Source organism: Otolemur garnettii, unplaced genomic scaffold, assembly GCF_000181295.1.
Source record: "Otolemur garnettii isolate 467f Iridium unplaced genomic scaffold, OtoGar3 scaffold00092, whole genome shotgun sequence".
Lineage (NCBI taxonomy): Eukaryota > Metazoa > Chordata > Mammalia > Primates > Galagidae > Otolemur > Otolemur garnettii.
The window spans coordinates 4,217,505-4,239,547 of NW_003852487.1; the positions used below are offsets into that span (position 1 = coordinate 4,217,505).

Genomic DNA, 22,043 nt, shown 5'->3' on the forward strand with positions numbered 1-22,043 from the left:
ATATGGGGCCAGCACCCTACTCCTCTGAGCCACAGGCGCTGCCCTTGTGATGTGATAAAATTTTAAATGAGGAAGAAAATCAGGTGCCTGTAGTCCCAGCTACTTGGGAGGTTGAAGTCCAAGAGTTGGAGGTTGCTATGAGCTGTGACACCATAGCACTCTACTGAGTATGACATAGTGAAATTCTGTCTCAGAAAAAAGGAAGAAGAAAACCAGAACAAGAAAAAGCTTCTAACATTTGGACATTAAAACACAAAACAAAACAAAAACAAAAAAACAGAACAAAGCACTCTATCTTAAACTTTTGGTTCAAAGAATAAATATAATTCAAAAGCACAGAAAATCTAGAAAATAATTTTAATGAAAACACTTCTCTGTAACATAGAGAATAATTTTAATGAAAACACTTTACTGTGTGTAAGGTATAAAAGATATAAGTTTAAATACTTATATCATTGAACAAGAAAGCATGAATATATATGAATTAAACCTTTGGCTAAAAGTGGGTGATGTAGGGAGTGTCTGTGTTGACACATTGGGAATGAATTTCAATAGTATGTGGAAGTGTGTTGTGCTGTATGGGGGAGGTTTTATTCTAGGACCAGCCTGTTGTTTTGATGTAACGTTTCATTAATAACTTTAATGAAAACACTTTACTGTGTGTAAGATGTAAAAGATATAAGTTTAAATACTTATTGAACAAGAAAGCATGAATATATATGGATTAAACCTTTGGCTCAAGAAGTCAGAGATTGAAAATAAAATAAGCCATAGTAAAACAAAAGGTAGGAATTTGTAAAGATCAAAGGAGAAGGTAATAGGAAAGTGAAAATGGTAGAAATAATAAATAAGGCAATGGATCAATAAATTGTGGTATAGGTGCACCATGGAATACTATGCAGCCATAAAGAAAGATGGAGACTTTACCTCCTTCATGTTTACATGGATGGAGCTGGAAAATCTTCTTAGCAAAGTATCTCAAAAATGGAAGAAAAAGTATCCTGTGTACTCAACCCTATTATGAAACTAATTTTTAGCTATCATAGGAAAGCTATAACCCAATTTTAGCCCAAGAATACCGGGAAAGGGGAGAGGGAGGGGAGGGGAGGGGGCAGGATGGGTAGAGGGAGGGGGATTGCTGGTATCACGCCTAAGATTTATCCTATAAGGGTACATGTGAATTTTTCTAAATGTGGAATGTAAATGTCTTAACACAACAACTATGAGAATGACATGAAGGATATGTTAACCAATTGGATAAAAATATTTCAAATTGTATATAGAAACAACACACTGTACCCCATGATAGTATTAATGTGCACAACTATGATTTAATAAAAAATAAATAAATAAATAAAAATAAGGCAAAAATACCTATTATTTGAAATAAAACCAATAAAACATGAATTATTAACAATTCTAATTAAAAATTAATAGAAAACATTGCCACCCCAAATAAGAAATAAGACTAATTACCTTGGCATTCTTGACTGGAAGAGGGAGCATGAGAGAGCTCTCATGAGTGCTGAGAATTCTGTCTTGACCTCGATAGTGGTTTTATGTGGTGTCAACGTGTGTACCAGGCAGTACACATTAGAATCTGACACTTTACTGTGTATAAAATGTACCTCAGTGCGAAAGAAAGTAAATAAAAGCAAAAATTAAAAAAAAATCTAAAAAGAATTAAGGTCTACCTGAATTCTATGAAAATAATTAAGAATTATATCACAACTTCATTTAAGTAAATTTAAAAGTCTGTGTGAAGGGAATAATTTTTAGGAAAATATAATCTATCAATACTCCAAAAGAGAGAAATTTTAAGCAGAATAATAATTATAGAATAAAGTTGTCACAAATTTGATTGATCCACACAAATTCTACCAGATCTTCAAAGTATAGACATACTCAGCAAAATCCAGGTGGGTGATGTAGGGAGTGTCTGTGTTGACATATTGGGAATGAATTTCAACAGCACATGGAAGTGTGTTGTGCTGTATGGGGGAGGTTTTATTCTAGGACCAGCCTGTTGTCTTGATTTTAGGATTTCACTTTATGGACTAGCCTTTCCATAGTTGCTGAAAGGGCATTTGACAAAAATCCAACATTCAATCTTGAATTAAAACTCTTAATAAAAGGTGAAAAATGGGTAATTTCTCAGCATAATAAAATATATCTATTTCAACCCAAAGTTGACCTACCATAAATAACTGTTTGATTCAGTTCTGGGAGCCACTGACACCCTAAGGATGTCCAGTATCACAAGCACCATTTTCTATTATTCTGGAGATTCGGTCATCACAGATGGGGAATGAAATCAGAGACTAAGTCTTGGCGGGGGGCAGGGACTAATAGGATCAGGTACCCAGGGAATCAATTAAAAACTGCCACAGTCAGCCTGAACCTAGGACAGGTGGGAAACAAAGTGTTTAACCTACAAAAGTAAGTTAGATAACAGAAGAAAATACCCCCAGTGATAGCAGCAATGAAAAGATAATAAAATACCCAAGACCAAAACCTTTAGGCAACATGCAAAATGTTGTGAAGGAAACTTTTAGTATTCCAACATCACAAAAGATGAGGTGCAAGTGGAACGACACAGTGTCCTTGCCAAGGAGCCAGCCTCTGCAGATGGAGACTCTTCCCAGCGCTAGTCTTTTTTTTTTTTTTTTTGAGACGAAGTCTAACTCTGTACCTTGGGTAAAGTGCCAGGATGTTCTATGTCTCAGCCTCCTAAGTAGCTGGGACTACAGGCACCTGCCACAACACCCATCTAGTTTTTGTTTATTTAGTAGAGATAGGGTCTCACTTTTGCTCAGGCTGATCTAGAACTCCTGAGCTCTGGTAATCCATCCACCTCAACCTCCCAGAGTGCTAGGATTACAGGCAAAGCCACTGTGCCCAGCCACAGTACTAGTTCTTAAATCTAATGTAATCTCAGTCCTTGGAAGGCGTTTTTGTTTTGTTTTGGTTTTGGTGGAGTTGAGTTGCAGACCTAGCAGTCTTCAGGTACTTGGGAGGCCTGGGAAGGGAACCTGGGGCAGGTTTCAGGCCCTACCACACAGGCAATGCCTGCTGTCCTTGTCTTTCATCCTCCATGCAGACCACCAGCATCGTTCACACTCCAGGGCTGCTCTAGGCCAACTCCAGGGCATGGTCAGGACCTTCCTGCCATCCTCTGGTCTGGGCCTATTTGGGTGTTACGTAGGCTCCTGGCTGCTCTGTATCCATACAGGTCAGCCCCTTTACAAGCTGTCATGTGCTCATTGGCCTGTTAGGGGCTTGTTAGAGTCCAATGAATATGCATGTTCTGTTCTTTCTTACATCTGGTAGCATTGATTGAGATAATACTTGGTTTGTGGCTTTTGTGAGAAAAGATTCATTCAAGGGTGTTTGCGTTTGGGGTTTCTTTTCTTTCTTAAATGTCCCTATGGCTGATACTCTCTCCAGGTGCCCACAGCTGGGTGAGTCTGTGTTCTTACTGTTAGGCTACCTCTTGGCAGCTGTGCCTTTCTGGGAAGTCTGCACACAGGGAGGGTCGACCACCTGTGTCTGTCCTCACCTGGAGATCTCTGGGGCCACTCATTGTGCCTGACCATCTGTGAGAGAGTCAGAAAACAACCACTGGAATTTGAGATTCATATGAGTGGGCCTAGGAACCCAAATCTGTACAGGATTAGGGGTTACCCCAGGCGAGCATCTTCAGTCAGAGCCATGGGGCCCAGTGGAAGTGAGAGTCTGCCTTCCTATAGCTCCAGCTCTGGCATACTCCTGCCCCTCACATGGTGCTGCCTCTGCCCAGTGAGAAGGGGCCGAGTGCCTGTCCCGGCAGGGGCACTCAATACATGGGGCAGATAGCAGAGGGTTCTGCTCTCCCTTGGGCCTGTAGCCCAGCATGGGAGATGAACCATCCTTGAATCCATAGGGATGAGACCCAGGATTAGTGCCCTGAGGACGCTTACTGGGTGCCCTCAGAGCTCACATGGGCCCCCTGGGCCCCCAAAGGACATGACTTTCTGCTGGGACAGAGAAAACATGATTCTCTTGAGTGGGAAGAAGGAAAAAGCAGGCAGAGCATACTCATGGAGGCCTGGTGGGACAAGGTGGGGGAAATGTGACAGGTCTATCATCCATCGTGCAGACTCTGAGAGTTGTGAGTGGCCAGGGGAATGTGGTGACCCCAGGAGAGTATCTGGGGTATACACTTCTCCACGGGTCATCTGCTAGTGATAGCAAGAGAAAACCAGATTCTTTCAGAGTACACGGCTTTGTGGAGACCCACACAGTTATCCTCCTTAAGCTACCATTTTCTAGCCTGAGGTGCTCACCCTCACATACTAACCAGCCTGGTCTGAGACCTTGTGAGGGCAGGGCCCAGAGGGCCTGAGTGCTGTGATACCCATTAGGGAATAAACAGAGCTGAGCTGGGCTTCTGTTGCACCTGGTCCTTGCCATGGCCACCATTGTCTACCCCAGGATGACAGCAGGTTGGCAGCTGTCCCAAGCTGTCCTTTGCCCCTCTCTGGCCACCCAGATACCATATAGACTCTATATGGCCACCCAGATACCATACAGGTTCTACAACAGACTTCAGGGGTACAGCCTCGCAGGGCTCCTGTCAGAGCCTATTTATACGTATGGCCAGTGCCTAGCCATGGATTGTGTGGCAGCTGTTTCAGCAGGTCCAGGCTGCAGGAGGTGGCGGAGCTGAGTACTCCTGCCTGTGGGTTAGTGTCTTCCTTGGACTGGCTCAGCATGGCCAAAGGCTTGCTTATTTCCTGAAGGCTTGAGTCAGCCTGGGTCACGTGCTAATGCCATGTGTACGCTGCACACAGCACATTTTCATTCACTCTCCTCTTAGGCCCCTGTCAACCCCCAGCCTGAGGGGCTGCTTTCTTCCTCAGGCTGCTGGGAGACGGTGTGGCTGCCCCAGTGATCACTGGCCATGCTTGGAGGGTGCTATGTAGGTTTGTTCTACCCCCTGCTACCTACTCTCTTCTCTTGAGTCCATGCTGCACACACCTTTTCCCAGGTCTTCTTTCTACCTCCTTGGGTGAGGGATGAGCTGAGTTTGGGATAGATGGGTCTGGTTTGAGTCAAGTTCTGACTTGGGCTGGGGGGCAGGCAGGTTACCTGCCTGAGCCTGCCAGGTTCTGTCTGTGAGTCAGCCCTTTGCGACTGACAGCACTGCACAGAGTGAGGGAGTAGAGGACGGTTCTATCCAGTTCAGCCTGTAGCTGCCTCACAGTCCAGGACAGGACATGGAAAGGGACCTAAGGGAGGAGCTACATTCACCTATGGAGAGTTGAAGGCTTTGTGGGGGAGACGTCTAGAGCAGGGAATGTTTGAACCATGCTAGGCTGGAAGCTTCTTGGAAGCTGTCCCTAGGGTGCATTTCTCTGCTTGCTTCCTGTCCCACTTCAGGTTCCAGAGCTGCAGTGGCTTCCTGCTCACCCTGGGGCAGGAGTTGGGGAGGAGATAAGCATCTTGTGCCCAAAAGCTCCACATTAGGACAGGGTGAGGGAGAGAGGCAGTAAGCTCTGGAGGCTGCTCAAGTGGTGGGGAGGAAGAAGCAGGGCAGGCCAGGCCCTGCAAGGGAGCAGGAAGTCTATGGTGTGGGTCTGCAGATGCCTCCCCACAGGCTATTTGTACTTAGTAACTTAATTTACCGCCATTTTGGAAGTGGAATCCCAGGATCAGAGAGGTGATGTTACATCCCCGAGGTTGCAAAAACAGCAAGTGGCAGAGAGAGCATGGTGATGCTAGGGTCCTCCCTGTGGCCCCTGTGAATTTGCTAATCTCTTGTCTTCTGGCCAGCAAACAGGGCTTATGGCCTCAGTGACCATGAGGGGAGGACCTGAGGACTGGCCCGATGCCAACCAGAACCTAGTCCAAGGACACTAAGCCTGCAGTGGCTGGTGGGGCCTTAGTGGTGTTGGCATTTAAGAGTACCTGGGTGGAGGGAAGGGCCCTGGGATACTGGAAATGACGAGAGGCTGCTCTTGGCAAATCTGCCGCACCAGAGCCTGGGGCTGTTGCCCATGTAGCCCAAGCCTATGTAGCCCCTCTGCCAACAACGCCCTGTCTGCCATGTGTGTCCTTGACCCTCTTCTCCTCAGGCCTGTGGTCTGATTCGGCCTCTCCTACCCAGATTTGAAGTTCTTCATTTCCTCCTGGGCCATGTCAGCTCCTCATGCCAATCTATAGAGAAATTTGAAGTAGCAAAATAATTAAAATATTGTACCATTAAAGCGATGGTACAGTAAGAGTATGTTCTCGGCAGTGTCTGTCCCCCTTCTCCAAGGACACTGATGCCCCAAATGACTATGTGAGTCAGTTGCTACTTTGGAGACAGAAGCCCCCAGAGGAGATTTGTGTTTGCACAAGTCTGATGCTTTGTAGCTTGGCTGCTCTTGGGCATGGGCAGGGCTAGGGCTAAGGTTTTCAGTAGCCTCTAGCTCCCTGCATCTGGCTGACACATTGTCCTGTTTCCTTGTAGCTGGAGATGGAGCTGAAGATGCTGCAATCCCAGTCGAACTCTGCTGAGCAGAGTTTCCTGTTCTCCAGAGAGGAGGTAGACTCGCTCAGGTATGTCCCGAGGTGGGGTGAGGGTATAAATAGACCTCCTGCCCCACTCTGGACCTGTAGCCTTGACACCTTGTTCCCTTTCATACTTTGTTAACAGCTGGAGCCTGTTGGAATCTCTTCCAATATTGCCTTCCTGGAAGGTGTTTTCTTTTAAATCACATTTCATCCACTTAGGTTTCTTTGTGCAAAGACCGTTGTTCCTAGCATGTAGGCAAAGTGCAGAGCCCCTGTCCTAGGGCTATCTGGTGGGATTTGCCTTCATTGCCAGCAAAGCAGTGACACAGGCTAGGGGCAGCGGAGGGTCCATGGCCATGGTGGTTGGGAGGTTCACAGCAAGCGTGTTCAGAAGACAGTCACTCACAAAGGCAGCGGCCAGGCCAGACCTCTAGTGGAGCCATTAGTCCATGCCATGAGGCAAGCTGCTATTCTCCACCACTGCCCTTGCCTCAACATGTCCTATTGTCTCTGTTCCTTCCCAACATCCAGCACTGGGTGAGAGGGGCCAAGGGACAGCCTTTTTTTTTTTTTTTTGCTTGTACAAAGGTCTTTATTGGTGGGGGAGGGAGGCTGCAGGGTAGCACCAAGGAGGAGAAATAAGAGAAGAGAAGAGAGAGAGAGAGCGCGCAGAGGAGAAAGGTGGGGAGAGAGCGGGACAGCCTTTTTCCTGGGGATCTTCATGCTTCCTTCTGCCACGGAGACACATCAAATAACATAGGTAGGAGACTTCTGGAGAAGCTGTGGGCAGAGCTCCTGGCTCACCCTCCTTGCCAGGTTAGCCCTGCATTTCAACTTGTGGTTGAAGTGGCTATTGGCACTTCACCCATGTTCTACTGGAACCTCTCATAGAAGTGGTGGCTGTGGATGCAGACCAAGTGTGGCAGGGCAGCATGTGGCTCCAAGGGCATCAGTGCAATAGCCATCTCTGCCCTGAGCATCTGAGACAAGTCAGGCGCTGAGTGTCTGGAGTTTCTCCTTGTGGTTCAGAGGAGATGGGCTGTGTGGGCCCAGACATCTCCAATGGGCACAGGATGGACCCATGGAGGTGCAAAGATGGAAGGAGAGTAGCCCTCCTGGGCCACACAGCAGCTTAGACAACAGGCTTTAGTCCTGGCAGACCAGGCCAAGCCCTGGCCCTGTTGATGAAGTGGCTTCGGCTATGTTAGGCTCACCTCCAACGTGTCTGTTTCCCATCAATCAAGGCCAGGCAGCCCGGACTCTGAAGGGATGTAGGAGCAAAGCAAGACCAGGTACTTGACTGCTTAGTCTGGTCCTCACTCAGCAGGTGTCTGGCAGATGGCAGCTCTGGTCTCTTCTAGCTTTGAGGTTTTCTCCAAAGTATCTTATGCATGGACCAAGACATTAGAAATAGCCTTTTGAGGGGCCTGTGAGGTTCTGAGATGTTTGTTTTGCTTTTAGTCAGCAGTTCAATTCAGATGCTGCGTGCTAGGGGCACACCCAGGGTCGAGCACAGAGTCTGCAGACTGGTGAGCACAGACACATGTTCTCTGCCTTCATTCATTCACCATGTGATGGGGACTGTAGGATCGTGGCTGTATAATTACAGGCTGAGAGCTGCATAGCAGAGTCCACAGGAGTGGGTGGCATTGAGCGTTAGGAGAGGCTCTCCCAGGAAGTGCATCTGTGCGAAGACTCTGGTTAATTGGGTGGGGCTGGGAGCTGTGTGAAAGGGTGGGTGTGGGAGGATGGGCCATGCTGTCAAAGGGACAGAGTGGCATGGCAGCTGGAGAATAGGCATGGATCATGGGGAGGGTTTTAGTCATTTTCCTATGAAAATGTGAAGTTGTGAGGTTGAGGAGCACATGGTCAGATTTGCAGCTTTAGCCTCACTGGCTGCCAGATTGGGCAGAGGGAAGAGGAACTTGGGAGGGGCAGACATCTATCCCCCAGCCAAGTTTTAATTGAGCCATTTGCTGTGAGATTGCCACCTGTGAGCTGAGGTTAGCTGTAGCCATGCAGAGATGAGTGAAACCTCCCGCACATACCCCAACACGGGGAAGCCACCCTAGTCCTGGGATAAAGATGCTCACAGCACAGAGGGAGAGCTGTAGGCCTCATAAGCAGGCAGCATGTGAGTAGGCTCTGAGGAGCAGCAAATGGCTATCCAGGTGGGGCAGAGTTGCAAGGCCAAGGCTGGAGAAGGGGCAGACAGCCTCCAATGTGTGTCTGCTGCCAGAGCAGGGAGGGCCCAGGAAGGGCTGCACACTGCCATCCCTGAGGAGGCATCCAAGGGTGTGGCGGGCATTGGGAGGAGGCTCTGTGTGGTAGAGCATTTTGTTGGGCTGGCAGGCAGGTGTAGTGTGTACCCAACTGTGTGGTCCTGGATACCACGGAAGGCAGGTAGCCTTGTGAGATTGTGTGGCAAAGCAGTGGAGTAGGGTGGTGAAATTTGGAAAGTCAGTAGGTGCAGCCCCCAGGTGTCAGGGCGTCAGCTGAGGATGCTGAAGACTGGCTGCTCCTGGGTCCCCATCCACCTGCACCACCCCCAGTTGTAGGGCCCAGCAGCATGCTTCTCAGCTGTCCTCACAGAGTCAGGCATTGTTTCTGCCAGGGCTTTTTTTTTTTTTTTGAGACAGAGCCTCCAGCTGAGCCCGTGGGTAGAGTGCCATGGCTTCACTGCTCACAGCAACCTCCAACTCCTGGGCTCAAGTGAGTCTCCTGCCTCAGCCTCCCAAGTAGCTGGGACCACAGACCCCTGCCACAATGCCTGGCTATTTTTTGGTTGCAGCCATTATTGTTGTTTGGCGGGCCCGGGCTGGATTCAAACCCGCCACCTTAGGTGTATGTGGCTGGCGCCTTAGCCACTTGAGCCACAGGCGCCGAGCCTGCCAGGGCTTTTAATACCTGGAGTCTTGTCTATTGCTGATGGTAGCAAGGCCAGGCATGTGTCAGATTTGTGTGGCCTGGCACGCTTTAGATTTATTTATTTTTACAATTTAAAAAAGGCCTTTATCATCAATATCTTTTATATCATGATCAAAGTGTCTCATCCCCACCATCTCGTTTAGAGAGTGCAGCTGTAGAAAGAAGAGCCTTTGTGGCTAATTAAAAGAAATCAGGTCAGTGCTTGTTTAGAAGGCTTTGCTGGGAGGGGCCGGCAGGTCACCCTCAGCCCTCAAGTCCTCCACCTTGTAAGGGGGCAGCTAAGAGCTGGGGCTGACACTGGGCATGACTGTGCTTGGCTGCCCACCTTGCCAGGCCCCACTTGGGAGCTGCCGAGTCTGCTGGGGTCCCTGCGTGAGGCCATGAAGTGTGCACTGACACAGAGACCAGATGACTTGGCTTTTTGTAAGGGATACAATTAGGGCTTAGGGGTGGAAAATGGGGATTCATTTTCCCACTCCTTAGCTTCTTGGGGTGACAGGGGTGCTCAGGCCAGACCAAGCCTGCAAGCAAGCTTCAGCTTGGCTAGGCATGGCCTGGGCTGCCTCAGTTTCAGTCTAGCGCTTGTCCCCTAAGTCCTGGCTCTTCTGTAATATGGCCATGTCTCCTGCCTTCTGGAGCTTCCCTGCTGTGCCCCTAGCCCACAGTGGGCTTAAACAGACACACATTAAGTATTCATAGGGCTGTGTCATTGGGGTTCTATAGCTCATTGTCCTAGCGGGCAGGCCTGATGGTAATACTCCTTCCTGGGAAATCCACTGGCCCTCTGGCTGGTGAGACAGAGAGGGGCTCAGCAAGCTGCAAACCCCTGCCCACCTGGAGCAGGTGCTGTGATGTCAGGGCCAGCAGTCTCATAGCACCTTTTCCTTGCCTTGCAGCCATCAGAGGGTGGGGAGAACACAAGGGCTCGAAAGCCTTACCTCTGGATGACACCTCCTTCTTTTAAACTCTTCTTTTTCTTCTCCCTCCGCCTCACCCCACCACCGCCCCATGGCCAGCCTGCTCTTCATAGTCATCTTGTAGCCAGGGTGCCTGCAGGAACCAGGGATGGTTCTGCATGTGCATATAAACACACATACACATGCACTTACCTGCACACATATGTATTTTTTACATAGATATATTTATAAGATATATAACAAATATAAAAAGGTAGGCAGATATGTATTTGTTATATATCAATTATAAGTATCACATTGCATTGTTTTTCAACACAGAAAACCTGGGAAGAGCATTGGTGAAGATTTAAGAGGCAACTGCTGAAGAGCCCTTTCAACTGGAACAAATCTGAGCTTGCGCTTTTCTGCTGTCAAATAGCAACTCTGGCAAATCCTAAATGTCTGGATTTAGCAACTGGTAGAGATTTAGTGATTCTAGAGACTCGAGTTTCTGTGCCAATGCCTGTTAGTCACACTCCTGGGAGCCCCCTCATTTCCCACTACACAGCCTTCTGGGTCCTATAAGTGCTGGCCCATGTGGGAGCCACAGTTCTGGGGGCTGAGGGATACCTTGGTGTTGGGGGCACTAGTGATGTCAGCCCACCTCAGGGGATGGCTTGGTGACTCCTCACACACCCACAGGGTCCTTACTCCTTGGGGGATGGTGCAGATGCCCTGTGACCTCCACCCACACTCCAGCGACTGCATAGCCAGGCCTGTGTTATATTCTTAATATTCTTTTAAACAAATTATTTTTCACTGAAAAATTTCTACTGAAATATTATAAATCTACTCATGACCCTGTATATATGTGATCAAGAAGACAGTTCCTGCCTGGGAGTGCCCAGGTGGCTGGTTAATTGCTGAGGACCCCAGCTCAGATTGCCATGGACGTTTGGCCTTGCGGGGCAGTGGGCCAACATTTGTCTTGCCCTGTTTTAACCCAGCTGGCTTCCCCTCCACCATGTGCAGCCTTCTGCCAGGGGGCAGGTCTGTGGGCCTGAGCAGCTGATTGCACTTGGAAGACAGAGGCTCCCATTTGAGAGGGCATAGCCCTGTGAGTGTCAGGCCATGAGCTACCAAGGCAGGTACTAAAATGTACAGGGCAAAACTTAAGAGCCTCTGTGGCCTTGTACTCCCCCTGCCCCGTGCCCTCCTCTCCCACTGCCCCAGTGACTCTGTGTGGAGGCTGAATCAGGGAGGCCATGGTTGGCAGGGCTCTGTTGGGAAGGTCAGTAAGCTCCATGCCTGGGTAGGAATGTGCTATGACAATGCTGTTACTTCCCAAGCTGCACCCCCACCCCCACCACCCTTGACCATGGCCTGTCCCCATCTGGCTCCAAGGGTGTATAGCAGATCAGATCCTCTTAACTGCCATGGGCGGGTGGAGTAGAGCTACTCAGGTGACCTGTGTCTCCTCTATAAGAGCTGGAAGAGCCTTCTTTCTTTCTCCACCAAGACACACTTGGCCTGGGTATGCCTTGTGTGCTGTGCTGGGGGCTCGGGGCTTCTCCTTAGGTTCCTGAAAGCTGTCTTCACTTTGTTGTTCAGTGATTATTTCTTCTCTTCTGTTTTATCTCTTTCTTTTTTCTGAAATTGCTATTACTTGGATGTTAGACTTCCTGAGTAGTTCTCTCTCTTTTTTAATCTTTCTGATCCTATTTTCCTTTATTCTACTTTCTATAATATTTTCTCAAATTTATCAACCTGTTCTTAACTTTATTCTGCTGTCGTACTTTTAGTTTCCTGAGAGTTTGGTAGATTTTTTGTTCTCTGAATACTCTTTTTATATATAAAACATCCCGTCAATGTTTTATGAATACAATATGTTCACTGTTTCTTTGATGTTAATATGGTACTTTTTGAAGTTTTCTTCTCCCCATATAATCTGTTCCTTCTAAGTTGCCTTTTTCCTGTCTTGGTGGTCTAGGCCTTGCTTATTACTCACTTCTGGAAAATTTTCTCAAAGGTTTGGGATCTAGCAAGGCTAGTTCCCTGGGAAGCCTTCAGATCGTCTTCTGGCCTTTTCTCTTGGCCTGGTATACCTTTGGAGAAAACTCGGGTCTGTAGGGCATAGGCCTGTTCTGCCAGCTCTGGGTGCTGGCTCCTCAGCACCACCATGAGATTCTCAGTCTCCTTTGAGTTCCTCTCTTGCAGTGGGGGGCTCTGCCCTCAGGGCCAGAGATCTTCTGTTTCCTCTCTAGTAGTTTGCAAAGATACTCAGTCGACACAGGTTCCTACCCTTCACCCATAGAAGCAGCAAGCAGTAGTTTGCCCATCCCTACCCATAGCATCAGCTGGGAAGAGCAGGGAGCTCCCCCTGGCCCAGCCTCCAGAAGCAGCCAGCACTATGCTGTCAAGGCTCGTTGAGAGTAGAAGCTAAGCCCTCACCCCACCACCTCTGTGACCCTAGTTCACAAGCCCAGCTGAAAGCTTCCCTCTCTCTTCCACAGCACTGAGGCAATGAGAAAGGCTCATCATTCTCCATCCTGGTGTCAGCAGGACCTGGAGGCACTGAGCTTGCACACCTGTCTCCACATTGCCAAGACAGTGTCCATAGGGCCACTCCAGTAGCAGAACCTCCACTCTGCTCCCTGAGTCTGGCACTACCAGATGTACAGGTGCCAGACCACAAAATGTCAAAGCTCATGATGCAGAAATGGATAGAACTGAATATGGAGAAATAGCAAATCCATATTTATAGTAGAAAACTGTAATTCATCCCAGCAGTCAATAGGACAACTAGACCAAGAGGCAGCAAAGATATGAAACTGAGTGTCCCCATCAAACCACAGGCCTTAATTAATGCTGTGGGGCTCTCTGCCCAACCACACACAGCACATATGCCTCTTTTGAGTTCACCTGGAACATTCACCAAGACAGACCACATCTGAGTCATAAAAGCAACCTCAACAAATATGAAGGATTCAACTTCATAGACTGTTCTCTGACCATAATGAATTCAAACTACAAGTCAGTAATGGAAAAACAACAGAAAAATTGCCAAACATTTGGAAATTAACACCACTTCTAAATTACCTATGGGTCAAAGAGGAAGTCTCAAAGAAAGAGTAAATTCAACTGAGATAGTGGCAGCATACACGTCAGAATTGTGAGACAATGCTGAGCAAGAACTTTCTAGCACTAAATGTTTACATGAGAAAAAGAGAAGGGTATCTAATTTACCTTCCAACCTCAAGAACTTAGAAAAAGAAGAGCAAAATAAGCCCAGAATAAGCACAAAGAAGGAAATAGCACAAAAAAACACAAAATTGAAAAGAGAAAAACAGTAAAGTATTATTGAAACTAAAGGCTGATTTTTTGAAGGAAAAAATAAAGTGATAAACCTATAGCAAAATTGATAAATATAAAAAGATATAAGACATAAATCATTGATATCAGGAATGAAATAGGGGACACCACTATGGATCCTGGAGCCACTGGCAGGTATCATGGAGGTCAGTGAATAGCTTTGCACTTATAATTTCATTAACTATTGTCCCCTAAACCACTAACTACCAAAACTCAACCAGGATGCAACAGATTATCAGAATAGTCTCTTAAACATTAGAAAATGAAGTTATAATTATTACAAAATATTTCTAAGAAAGATGTTTCCAGGTCATGGTTTCCCTGGAGAATAAAGAATAATTAACATCACTTTGACACAGCATCTTCCAGAAAATAGGAGGCTGCCAAAGGCTGAGTGGGGAGCCTGTGTCTGCAGAAAGGTGGCAAGGAAATGCCCTCTGGTACTGGCACGGGTGTGTCTGGGTGGTGGTGGGCACACCCGTCTCCATGTATAGCATATTGTGTGGGAGCAGACGTACACTAACTGCACATGAGCTGCTGAAATCGGCCATCCCAGTGGACTGTGCCAGTGCCAGTTCTTCTGGTTTGATGCTGCTGTTCGGTGAGGAGTATGTGGAACCAACCTGTATGTTTTCTACAAATTCTCGTGAATTCATAAAAATTCCTGAAGTCCTTCAGTGTTTCAGTTTTATCCATACCTTCTTTCTGCTTCCAGAAATAACTTCCAGTGATGCTCATTCCTGAGATGTTAGGGATTTTGTGGTATAAAAGTTTCTCAGCTTTTCCATTGCTGACCAAGGATTCAACTTGTTGGAGCCATCTGCTGTTCATCCATCTGCTTTCCAACTTCCAAAGGTGTTTTGATGTTGTCCCCTCTTTGATTATCTTTAGGTATATGCCCCCCAAAGTAAGAAAAACCTTTGTTCTTTTTTTTTAGTGGTATTTTGAGAGACTTTGTACTTAACGCACCAGCCTAAACAAAGTAACAAGTAATGAGATCCATATTTGAGACTGGATCTCATTACTCGTTACTTTGTTTAGGCTGGTCTCAAACCTGGGTTCAAGTGATCCTCCTACCTCTGCCCCCTGAGTTAACTGAGACTATGGGCATGCACCGCTGTGCCCCAACTCCTGTGTATCTTTTAAAACATGGAAAATATACCATTTGAATCCTATTTCTCCACTTTACATTCTAAGAAACACTTTTCTATATTTTTATAGTATTTTTATAAGTATCGATGTATAGTTGGTTTCATAATATACTTGATTAACCCTATTTAGAGCTTGAGTAGTTTCAAGTTTCAGCTATTAAAGACAAACTCTGATGGACATCTTGTGAATACAACATGAATACAGCTTACTGTAGGCCAGATACTGCACTATGTACACTCTCTGCATTATCATACTGGATTCTAGTAGTAATCCAAAGGTTTTTAAAGAAAGTTATTTGAGGTATAGTTTGCAACAACAGAATGGACCCATTGTAATCCTAAAGCTCAGTGTGAGAGGACTGCCAGTGGTGGGGCAGCAGTGGCCTCCATCCAGGAGCAAGTTATGAGCACGCATGATCTTCAGAGTTCAAAATAACAACTAAAGGAAATAAGTCTGTTTTATTGTCACCACATGCTTGAAGTTCTAAAGAATGTCAGTAACAAAACACTGTACCACCACCCCTCCCCACCAGATGCTAGGGTCATGTTTTGACAAATGTATTTGTAACATGTGATCACCACCACAATAAGGTATAGGACATACCTGTAAGGGACTTGTTACTTTTTACCTTTTAAATTATCATATAGTAAAATTGTATTTTTTTAATGGTGTGAGTTCTGTGAATTTTAATCACCCCATAGTCAGGGTACAAAATAGTTTCATCACTTCAGTCCCCCATGCTCTTCAAAGAGTGATTGTATCTAGCCTATGGGAGACCCACATACTTGCACCTCTTGGTAGCCACTGATCTGTTCTCCATCTCTATTATTTTTTTTTTTCCAAGAATGTTCTGTAAATCAAATCCTACAATATATAACCTTTTGAGACTGGATTCGTTTATTCAGCATGATGTCTTTGAGATTCATCTAAATTGTTATGTGTGTAGGAGTTGATTCGTAGCCAGGTGCAGTGGCTTCCACCTGTAACCCCAGCTACTCAGCAGCTAAGGCAGGAGGATTGCTTGAGACCAGGAGTTCAAGACCAAGCTGGGCAACAGAATAAGATCCTAAACTCTTAAGAAAAAGATGAAGATGTAGTCAGGTGTAGTAGCACATGCTTATGATCCCAGCTACTTGGAGGCTGACATAAGAGGATGGCTTGAGCCCTGGAGTTCAAGACTACAGTGAGCTATGATCACATCACTGCATTCCAGCCTCAGCCATAGAGTATGATCCTGGAGAGAAAGAGAGAAGAGGTTCAATTTCTTTTTGATTATCATAGCTTTGTAGTAAATTTTGAATTTTGAGATCAGGAAATAATGAATCTCCTAACTTTGTTGTTCTTTTTCAAGATTTTGACTCCTTTGATGTCTGAACAATATTACATCTTCCTATCCTTTAACATGGATGTCTTTATGTTTACTTAGGTTTTCTTTTATTTCTTCTAACAATGTTTGGAAGATTTTAGGGTACAAATCTTATACTTCCTTAGGTAAATTTATTCCTAAGTATTTTGCTCTTTTTGATGCTAATATAAGTGGAATTATTTTCTTATTTTCCTTTTCAGATTGTTCATTGCTTACGTATATAGAAATATAACTGATAATTTGCATGTTGATTTTATATCTGGAGAGGTTGCCAAATTTGTTTATTGACTGTAACAGGTTTTTTGCAGATTCTTCAGGGTTTTCTTTATTGTAGCATCTGTAAATAGGGGTATTTTTACTTCTTTTTACATTTTGATGTCTTTTTTCCTTTTTCTTGGCCAATTGGTCTGGCTAGGTTGGATGGAAGTCATGAAAGCCTTCTTGTCTTGTTCCTGATCTTAGGGGGAAAACTTTCAGTCTTTCACCATTGAGATTGACATCAGCTGTGTGGGTTTGATAACTTCTGGTCATATTTGACAGAATTCCATATGAACTGCCTGAGGAAGGTCTTAAGATCGCTGGCCTACATCCTGTTCCTATGTAAACTATCTTATTTTGAGTCCTGCACATCTTAGTGTGCGTTCCTCAAACTATTGATTTACTGAGTAATATGTAACTAAAAAGGATACTGATTTGTTTCTGAATCATGAAATTTTGCTGATTTATTTCTGAATCATGCACTCTTACTGAATGTCTTGCATGTAGAACATTTTATCCTGTATAGTGTTATCTGAAGCCAGTGATTGCAACCTCTCTATTTTACCCACCAATGAAAATGGAAAACTCTGCTGTGTTACCAAGCAGTGGGCTTGCCTGACTCATGTAGAAGCCAACACTATAGCACCAGCTTCTGAGAAAAGAATAATCTTTATTGTGAGTCAACTAGCAAAGAGACAGGAGGCAATGCTCAAATCTACTTCCCTGGGCTTGGGGATGGGAGCCTTTATAGGCAGAAAGAACCAATGAGGGACATAGAAAAATGCAATGGGGCTTGGTCTAACCCTAACGCTAACCGGGTCATGCAAGGCAACAATGCTGTCCCCAGCTGTTAAGTCTAGATAGCAACACAACCAAGCCCTCCTTATTGCTTAATATGGTCCCTGTTCCTGGATCTATTTCAGTTGTGCCTGTGGTTGATTTTAGCATTATGCCTGGCTCCAGGTCATGAATTGGTCTTGAGTGTGAGCAGGTTACGTGAAGTGCAACCTGCATGCTTTGCTGCCAAAATCAACTAGTCTTTTGTGAGACAAAGTTGAACCGATGGAACTGATTCCCTTCCAACTTGTAACAAACTTTGGAATTCACCCATGTGTGCTGGTATTTCTTCCCTGTGGGTCCTTACCTTGGGCTTCCAGTAAACCTTTTTCAAATTATTTCTGGCTTAGCAGCCTCAATTTTGGTGGATAATTTTTTTCAAAAGATGCCTTTTATTGTGTTTAGTGAATTCCTTTCTATTCCTAGTTTGTTGAGTGTGTTGTTCATAAAAAGGCTTTCTCTGCCTCAGTGGAGATGATCATGTGGATTGTTCGCCTTCATTCTATTAGCATGTGTATTACATTGATTAATTTTCGTATGTTGAAACAACTTTGTGGTCTGGGTATAAATCCCCCTTGGTCAAGTGTGTAATTAAAAATAAGGGCTTGGGTTCAGTTTGTTAGTATCTTGGTGAGAATTTTCATATTTATAATTATTGGTCTCTAAGTTATCTTGTATCTTTGGCTTACTAATCATCAGCATATAATATTGATCCCCTACAATGAATTAGGAAGCGTTCCCTCCTCAACCTTTTGGAAGAATTGGGGAAGGCCAGATGTTTTTCTTTAAATGTTTGTTAGACTTCTCCAGTGAAGTCATCTGATGGACTTCTCTTCTTTGTTGCGAGGTTCTTTCTTCTGAGACCAAGTCTCACTTTGTTGCCCTTGGTAGAGTGCTGTGGTGTCATAGCTCATAGCAACCTCAAATTCTCACGTTCAAGTGATTCTGTTGCCTCAGCCTCCCGAGTAGCTGGGATAAGTGCCCACAACAACAGCTGACTATTTTCAGAGATGGGATCTCACTTGGGCTCAGGCTAGTTTTGAACCCGTGAGCTCAGGCAGTCCACCTGCCTTGGCCTCCCAGAGTGCTAGGATAACAGGCGTGAGCCACTGCACCCAGCATTGTTGGGAGTTTTTCGATTATACTGTCTTATTTGTCATAGGTCTGTTTAGATTTTCTTGTTTTAATTCTTGAGTCAGTTTTTGTAGTTTGGGTATTTGTAGAAACTTACTTCATCTTTTATGCAGTTTTATGCATAGTTCATAGTATTCTCTCATAATCCTTTTTATTTCTGTCAAATCAGTAATACATCCTCTTTCATTTCTGAATTTTATAACTTGAGTCTTTTTTTATTAGTCACTGTAGGTAATGATTTGACGATTTTGTTTTTCTTTCAAATAACCAACTTTTAGTTTTGTTGATATTCTGTTGTTTTTACATTTTTCTCTCTCACTTATCTCGCTCTAATCTTTGTATTCCCTTCGTCTGGTAGCTTTGAGCTTAATTTTCTCTTTTTCTAGATGCAGGTGTACAGTTGAGTTATTGATTTGGATCTTTCCTTTTAATTTACATTTATTTACCTGTAGACATTTATAGGTATGTTTCCCTCTTTATTTTTCTCCAGATACTCTACACTCTCCTTGTAATTTCTTTTTTGACTCATTGGTTATTTAAGCATGTGTTATTTACTTCCCACATATATGTGAATTTTCTGATTTCATTCTGTTACTGATTTCTGTAAAATTAGTAAGTTTAATTATTAAGACTTTTTTTGTAGTTTAACCTGTGATCTGTTCTGGAGACTATTCCATGTACACTAGAGAAGAATGTATAGTCTAGTGTTGTATATATGCCCTGCGGATCTAATTGGTTTATAGTGTGTTCAAGACCTCTGTTTCCTGTGGTCTTCTGTCCTGGTGTGATCTACTTTTTTAATTACTAGGCAATATTTCACTGTATGGTTATACCACAGTTTTAAGATTTACATGTAGTCTTTTATTAGTGTTTAATTGACAAGTAAAAATTGTATGAATTTATGGTGTATAACATGATGTTTGGAAATATGTATACATTGTGGAATGACTTGTTCAAACCAATTAATATCTTTATTACTTCACATTTTTTTGTGGTGCAAAAACACTTAAAATCTACTATTAGTGATTTTCTAGTATACATTGCCTTTTTTTTTTTAAGAGAGACAGAGTCTTACTTTGTCACCCTCAGTAGAGTACCATAGTGTCACAGCTGACAGCAACCTCCAGCTCTTGGGCTTAGGCAATTCTCCTGCCTCAGCCTCCTGAGTAGCTGGGACTACAGGTGCCCGCCACAATGCCCGGCTATTTTTTTTGTTGCAGTTTTGTCAGGATTGGGTTTGAACCCATCACCCTTGGTATATGGGGCCAGCACCCTACTCACTGAGCCACAGGCGCCACCCAATACATTGTTATTAATGGCTGTCACTGCACAGTAGCTCCCTTGAACTTACTCCTCCTGCCTAACTAAACCTTCCTCTATTTCAGTAACCACCATTCCCCTCTCTGCTTCCACACATGAGGCTACTGTGAGGACTCATCACAGTCTTGCTCTCCTTGCAGGTTAAAGATTGAGGAGCTAGAAGGGGACCGCAATCGCCTGGAAGAGGAGAAGAGGGTGCTGGAGGTACAGCTGGAGAGGGGTGTCCTGCAGGTGAGTGCTGGAAGCAGCCTTGCAAAGTGTGTCCCAGATCCCAGCAGAACAGAGACATTTTCCTGCTCAAGGCGTATGTGGCAGCCTGCCTTCTTCCCTGGAGTCTGCCATGCTCATGCTCTGGCTACTGCTCATGCTTAGATGACTTGCTTAATCTTTTCCCTGCACTGCTAGGTGGTTCTGAGTGTGCCCAGGCCCATCCCTGTCTCTGTGCCGTTGTGATATAGGACTATTATTTGATTCTTTTTATTTCCCTTTCTCTTTACTTTTCATTGTCCTAAATTATTCCATGGCAGAAACCCACAGATTTGAGATTACCTAGTTTTATTTTGGCACCTTTAGGGGCAAATCATATCTTTTTATTACCAGTTCCTAGTAATGGGAGAAGTGGTACAGTGAGGTGCTGTGGCCATAGCCGGTCTCCTGGAATCTTTTCTCATTGTGTTTTAGTTGGGCCACTGCCCCAGTGGCTGGCAGTGGTGTCCTGTCATGATGCTGAATGTCTTGTCAGGTGTTGAGTCAAGCAGAGCCTGAACTGCCTCACTAGCAATGTGGGGAATAAAGTCTTCTGTTCACTTGGTATGCAAAGGTCTGGGACTGACATGGGGGAGGTGCTGAGCATCTATGATGCCAGAAGGTGAGCGTGTCCCACCTCACAGACAGGAACAAAGACCAAGACACAGAAGGACTGGTTCTAGCAGAATGGAAGAACTGGAGCACAAGTCTGGATCAGAGAGTCAGCCCAGGTAGTGTTTGAAATGGATCTGAAGGCAATTTAAACACATTGGAAACAGGAACATTGCCAGCCAGCCCTGAGCCAGGTGGGGACCCATGTCTGAACCCACTGCCCTCAGTAGAATCCTGTCTCTGCCTCTGCCAGGTGTGGTTTGGGGCATGTTGGGTTTTGCATCTGAACCCCCAGTATATCCTTAATGAAACTGGGACCTTGTTGAGGATCAGATGCTGCACTTTACATAGCAGGTACTCAAATGCTTATGTTCATCTGCAGGCTCGTCCCTCCTTTTCCATCACTGAGAGCAAAGCCTCGTCCCTGTCACCCCATACCTGCTGGGCAAGCATTGGCAGAGTGTGCAGCCATCCTGGGGGTGCTGGCTCAGGTCCCCAGAACCTCCTCATGGGACAGTTCCCAAAGCCCTGTGCGTCTGCCAGGCTTTGGATGGACTGGGGCTGTGCAACTGAGTGGCTCCAGGCAGTGCAGGAGCGGCTCTGAGGAAGCCCCATGAGCATTTGGTCCCTCTAGCCATGTCAGCAGTGCTGCTGGAGTGTTCCTTATGCAAATATCCTCTCCCTCTCTTCCTGCTCACTCTTCCTCTGCAGGAGGAGAGTCTTCAAGTTGAGCTGCTTCAAGGAAGATTGATTAAAATCAGCTGCAGTTTGACTTAATTGGGAACATATGCTTGGAGAGGGGCTCAACTAGTTAGAACTTTTTGTAATTAGTTCACAGCTGGTTGGCGAGGAAACAAAACTCCAGTTACCACTTAGAGCTGGTTTTATGCATGTGTTTTCATGCAGTGTCTGGCTAGGGGACAGGCCTGAGAGGTGGTCTCCCTGGCCTTGTAGGAGGCTCACTCACTCTGTGGCCCCCACTGTGGCACTGTCCTTTCTTGGTCTCCTGGAGGGTCCTGGGCTGTCTGCACGCTTACATGGGGCAGGGGGGAAGGGGTCCTGCATAGTTATTCCTCACATTGCTAGTGGGTAGGAAGTGGCCTCTGGGGCCTACCTGTGGCATAGGACCTCCTACCCAGCTGGTCACGTGGGGGATTTCAGGGCCCTCTGAGGCTGTCCAAGCTGCAGAAAGCACAATCAGAAATGGGGAAAGTAAGGACCAAAGTTAGCCTATGAGTGAGGACAAGCTCATGCTCCATGAGCAACGGTTTTCAACCTTTTTAATCTCACAGCACATTTGAACCTATAGTTAAACTTTGACGGCACATTTACATTATGTTGATCAAAAAAAGGAGTGAAAAAGAATATACTTACTGGTTTGA

The 22,043-nt window shown here is 45.4% G+C and overlaps 1 protein-coding gene across 7 annotated transcripts in view; it reads left to right on the top strand.

Annotated features, from left to right (window-relative positions):
• The window catches only part of MAD1L1 (mitotic arrest deficient 1 like 1), a 473,404-nt gene that overhangs the window by 297,566 nt on the left and 153,795 nt on the right, over positions 1 to 22,043 (top strand). For all 7 annotated transcript variants that reach the window (XM_003795495.3, XM_012808713.2, XM_023516517.1 and 4 more), the window contains 2 exons: positions 6,497 to 6,585; positions 19,944 to 20,034. In XM_003795495.3, coding sequence (XP_003795543.1) covers positions 6,497 to 6,585; positions 19,944 to 20,034 — 180 coding nt within the window. The remainder of the gene's footprint in view (positions 1 to 6,496; positions 6,586 to 19,943; positions 20,035 to 22,043) is intronic.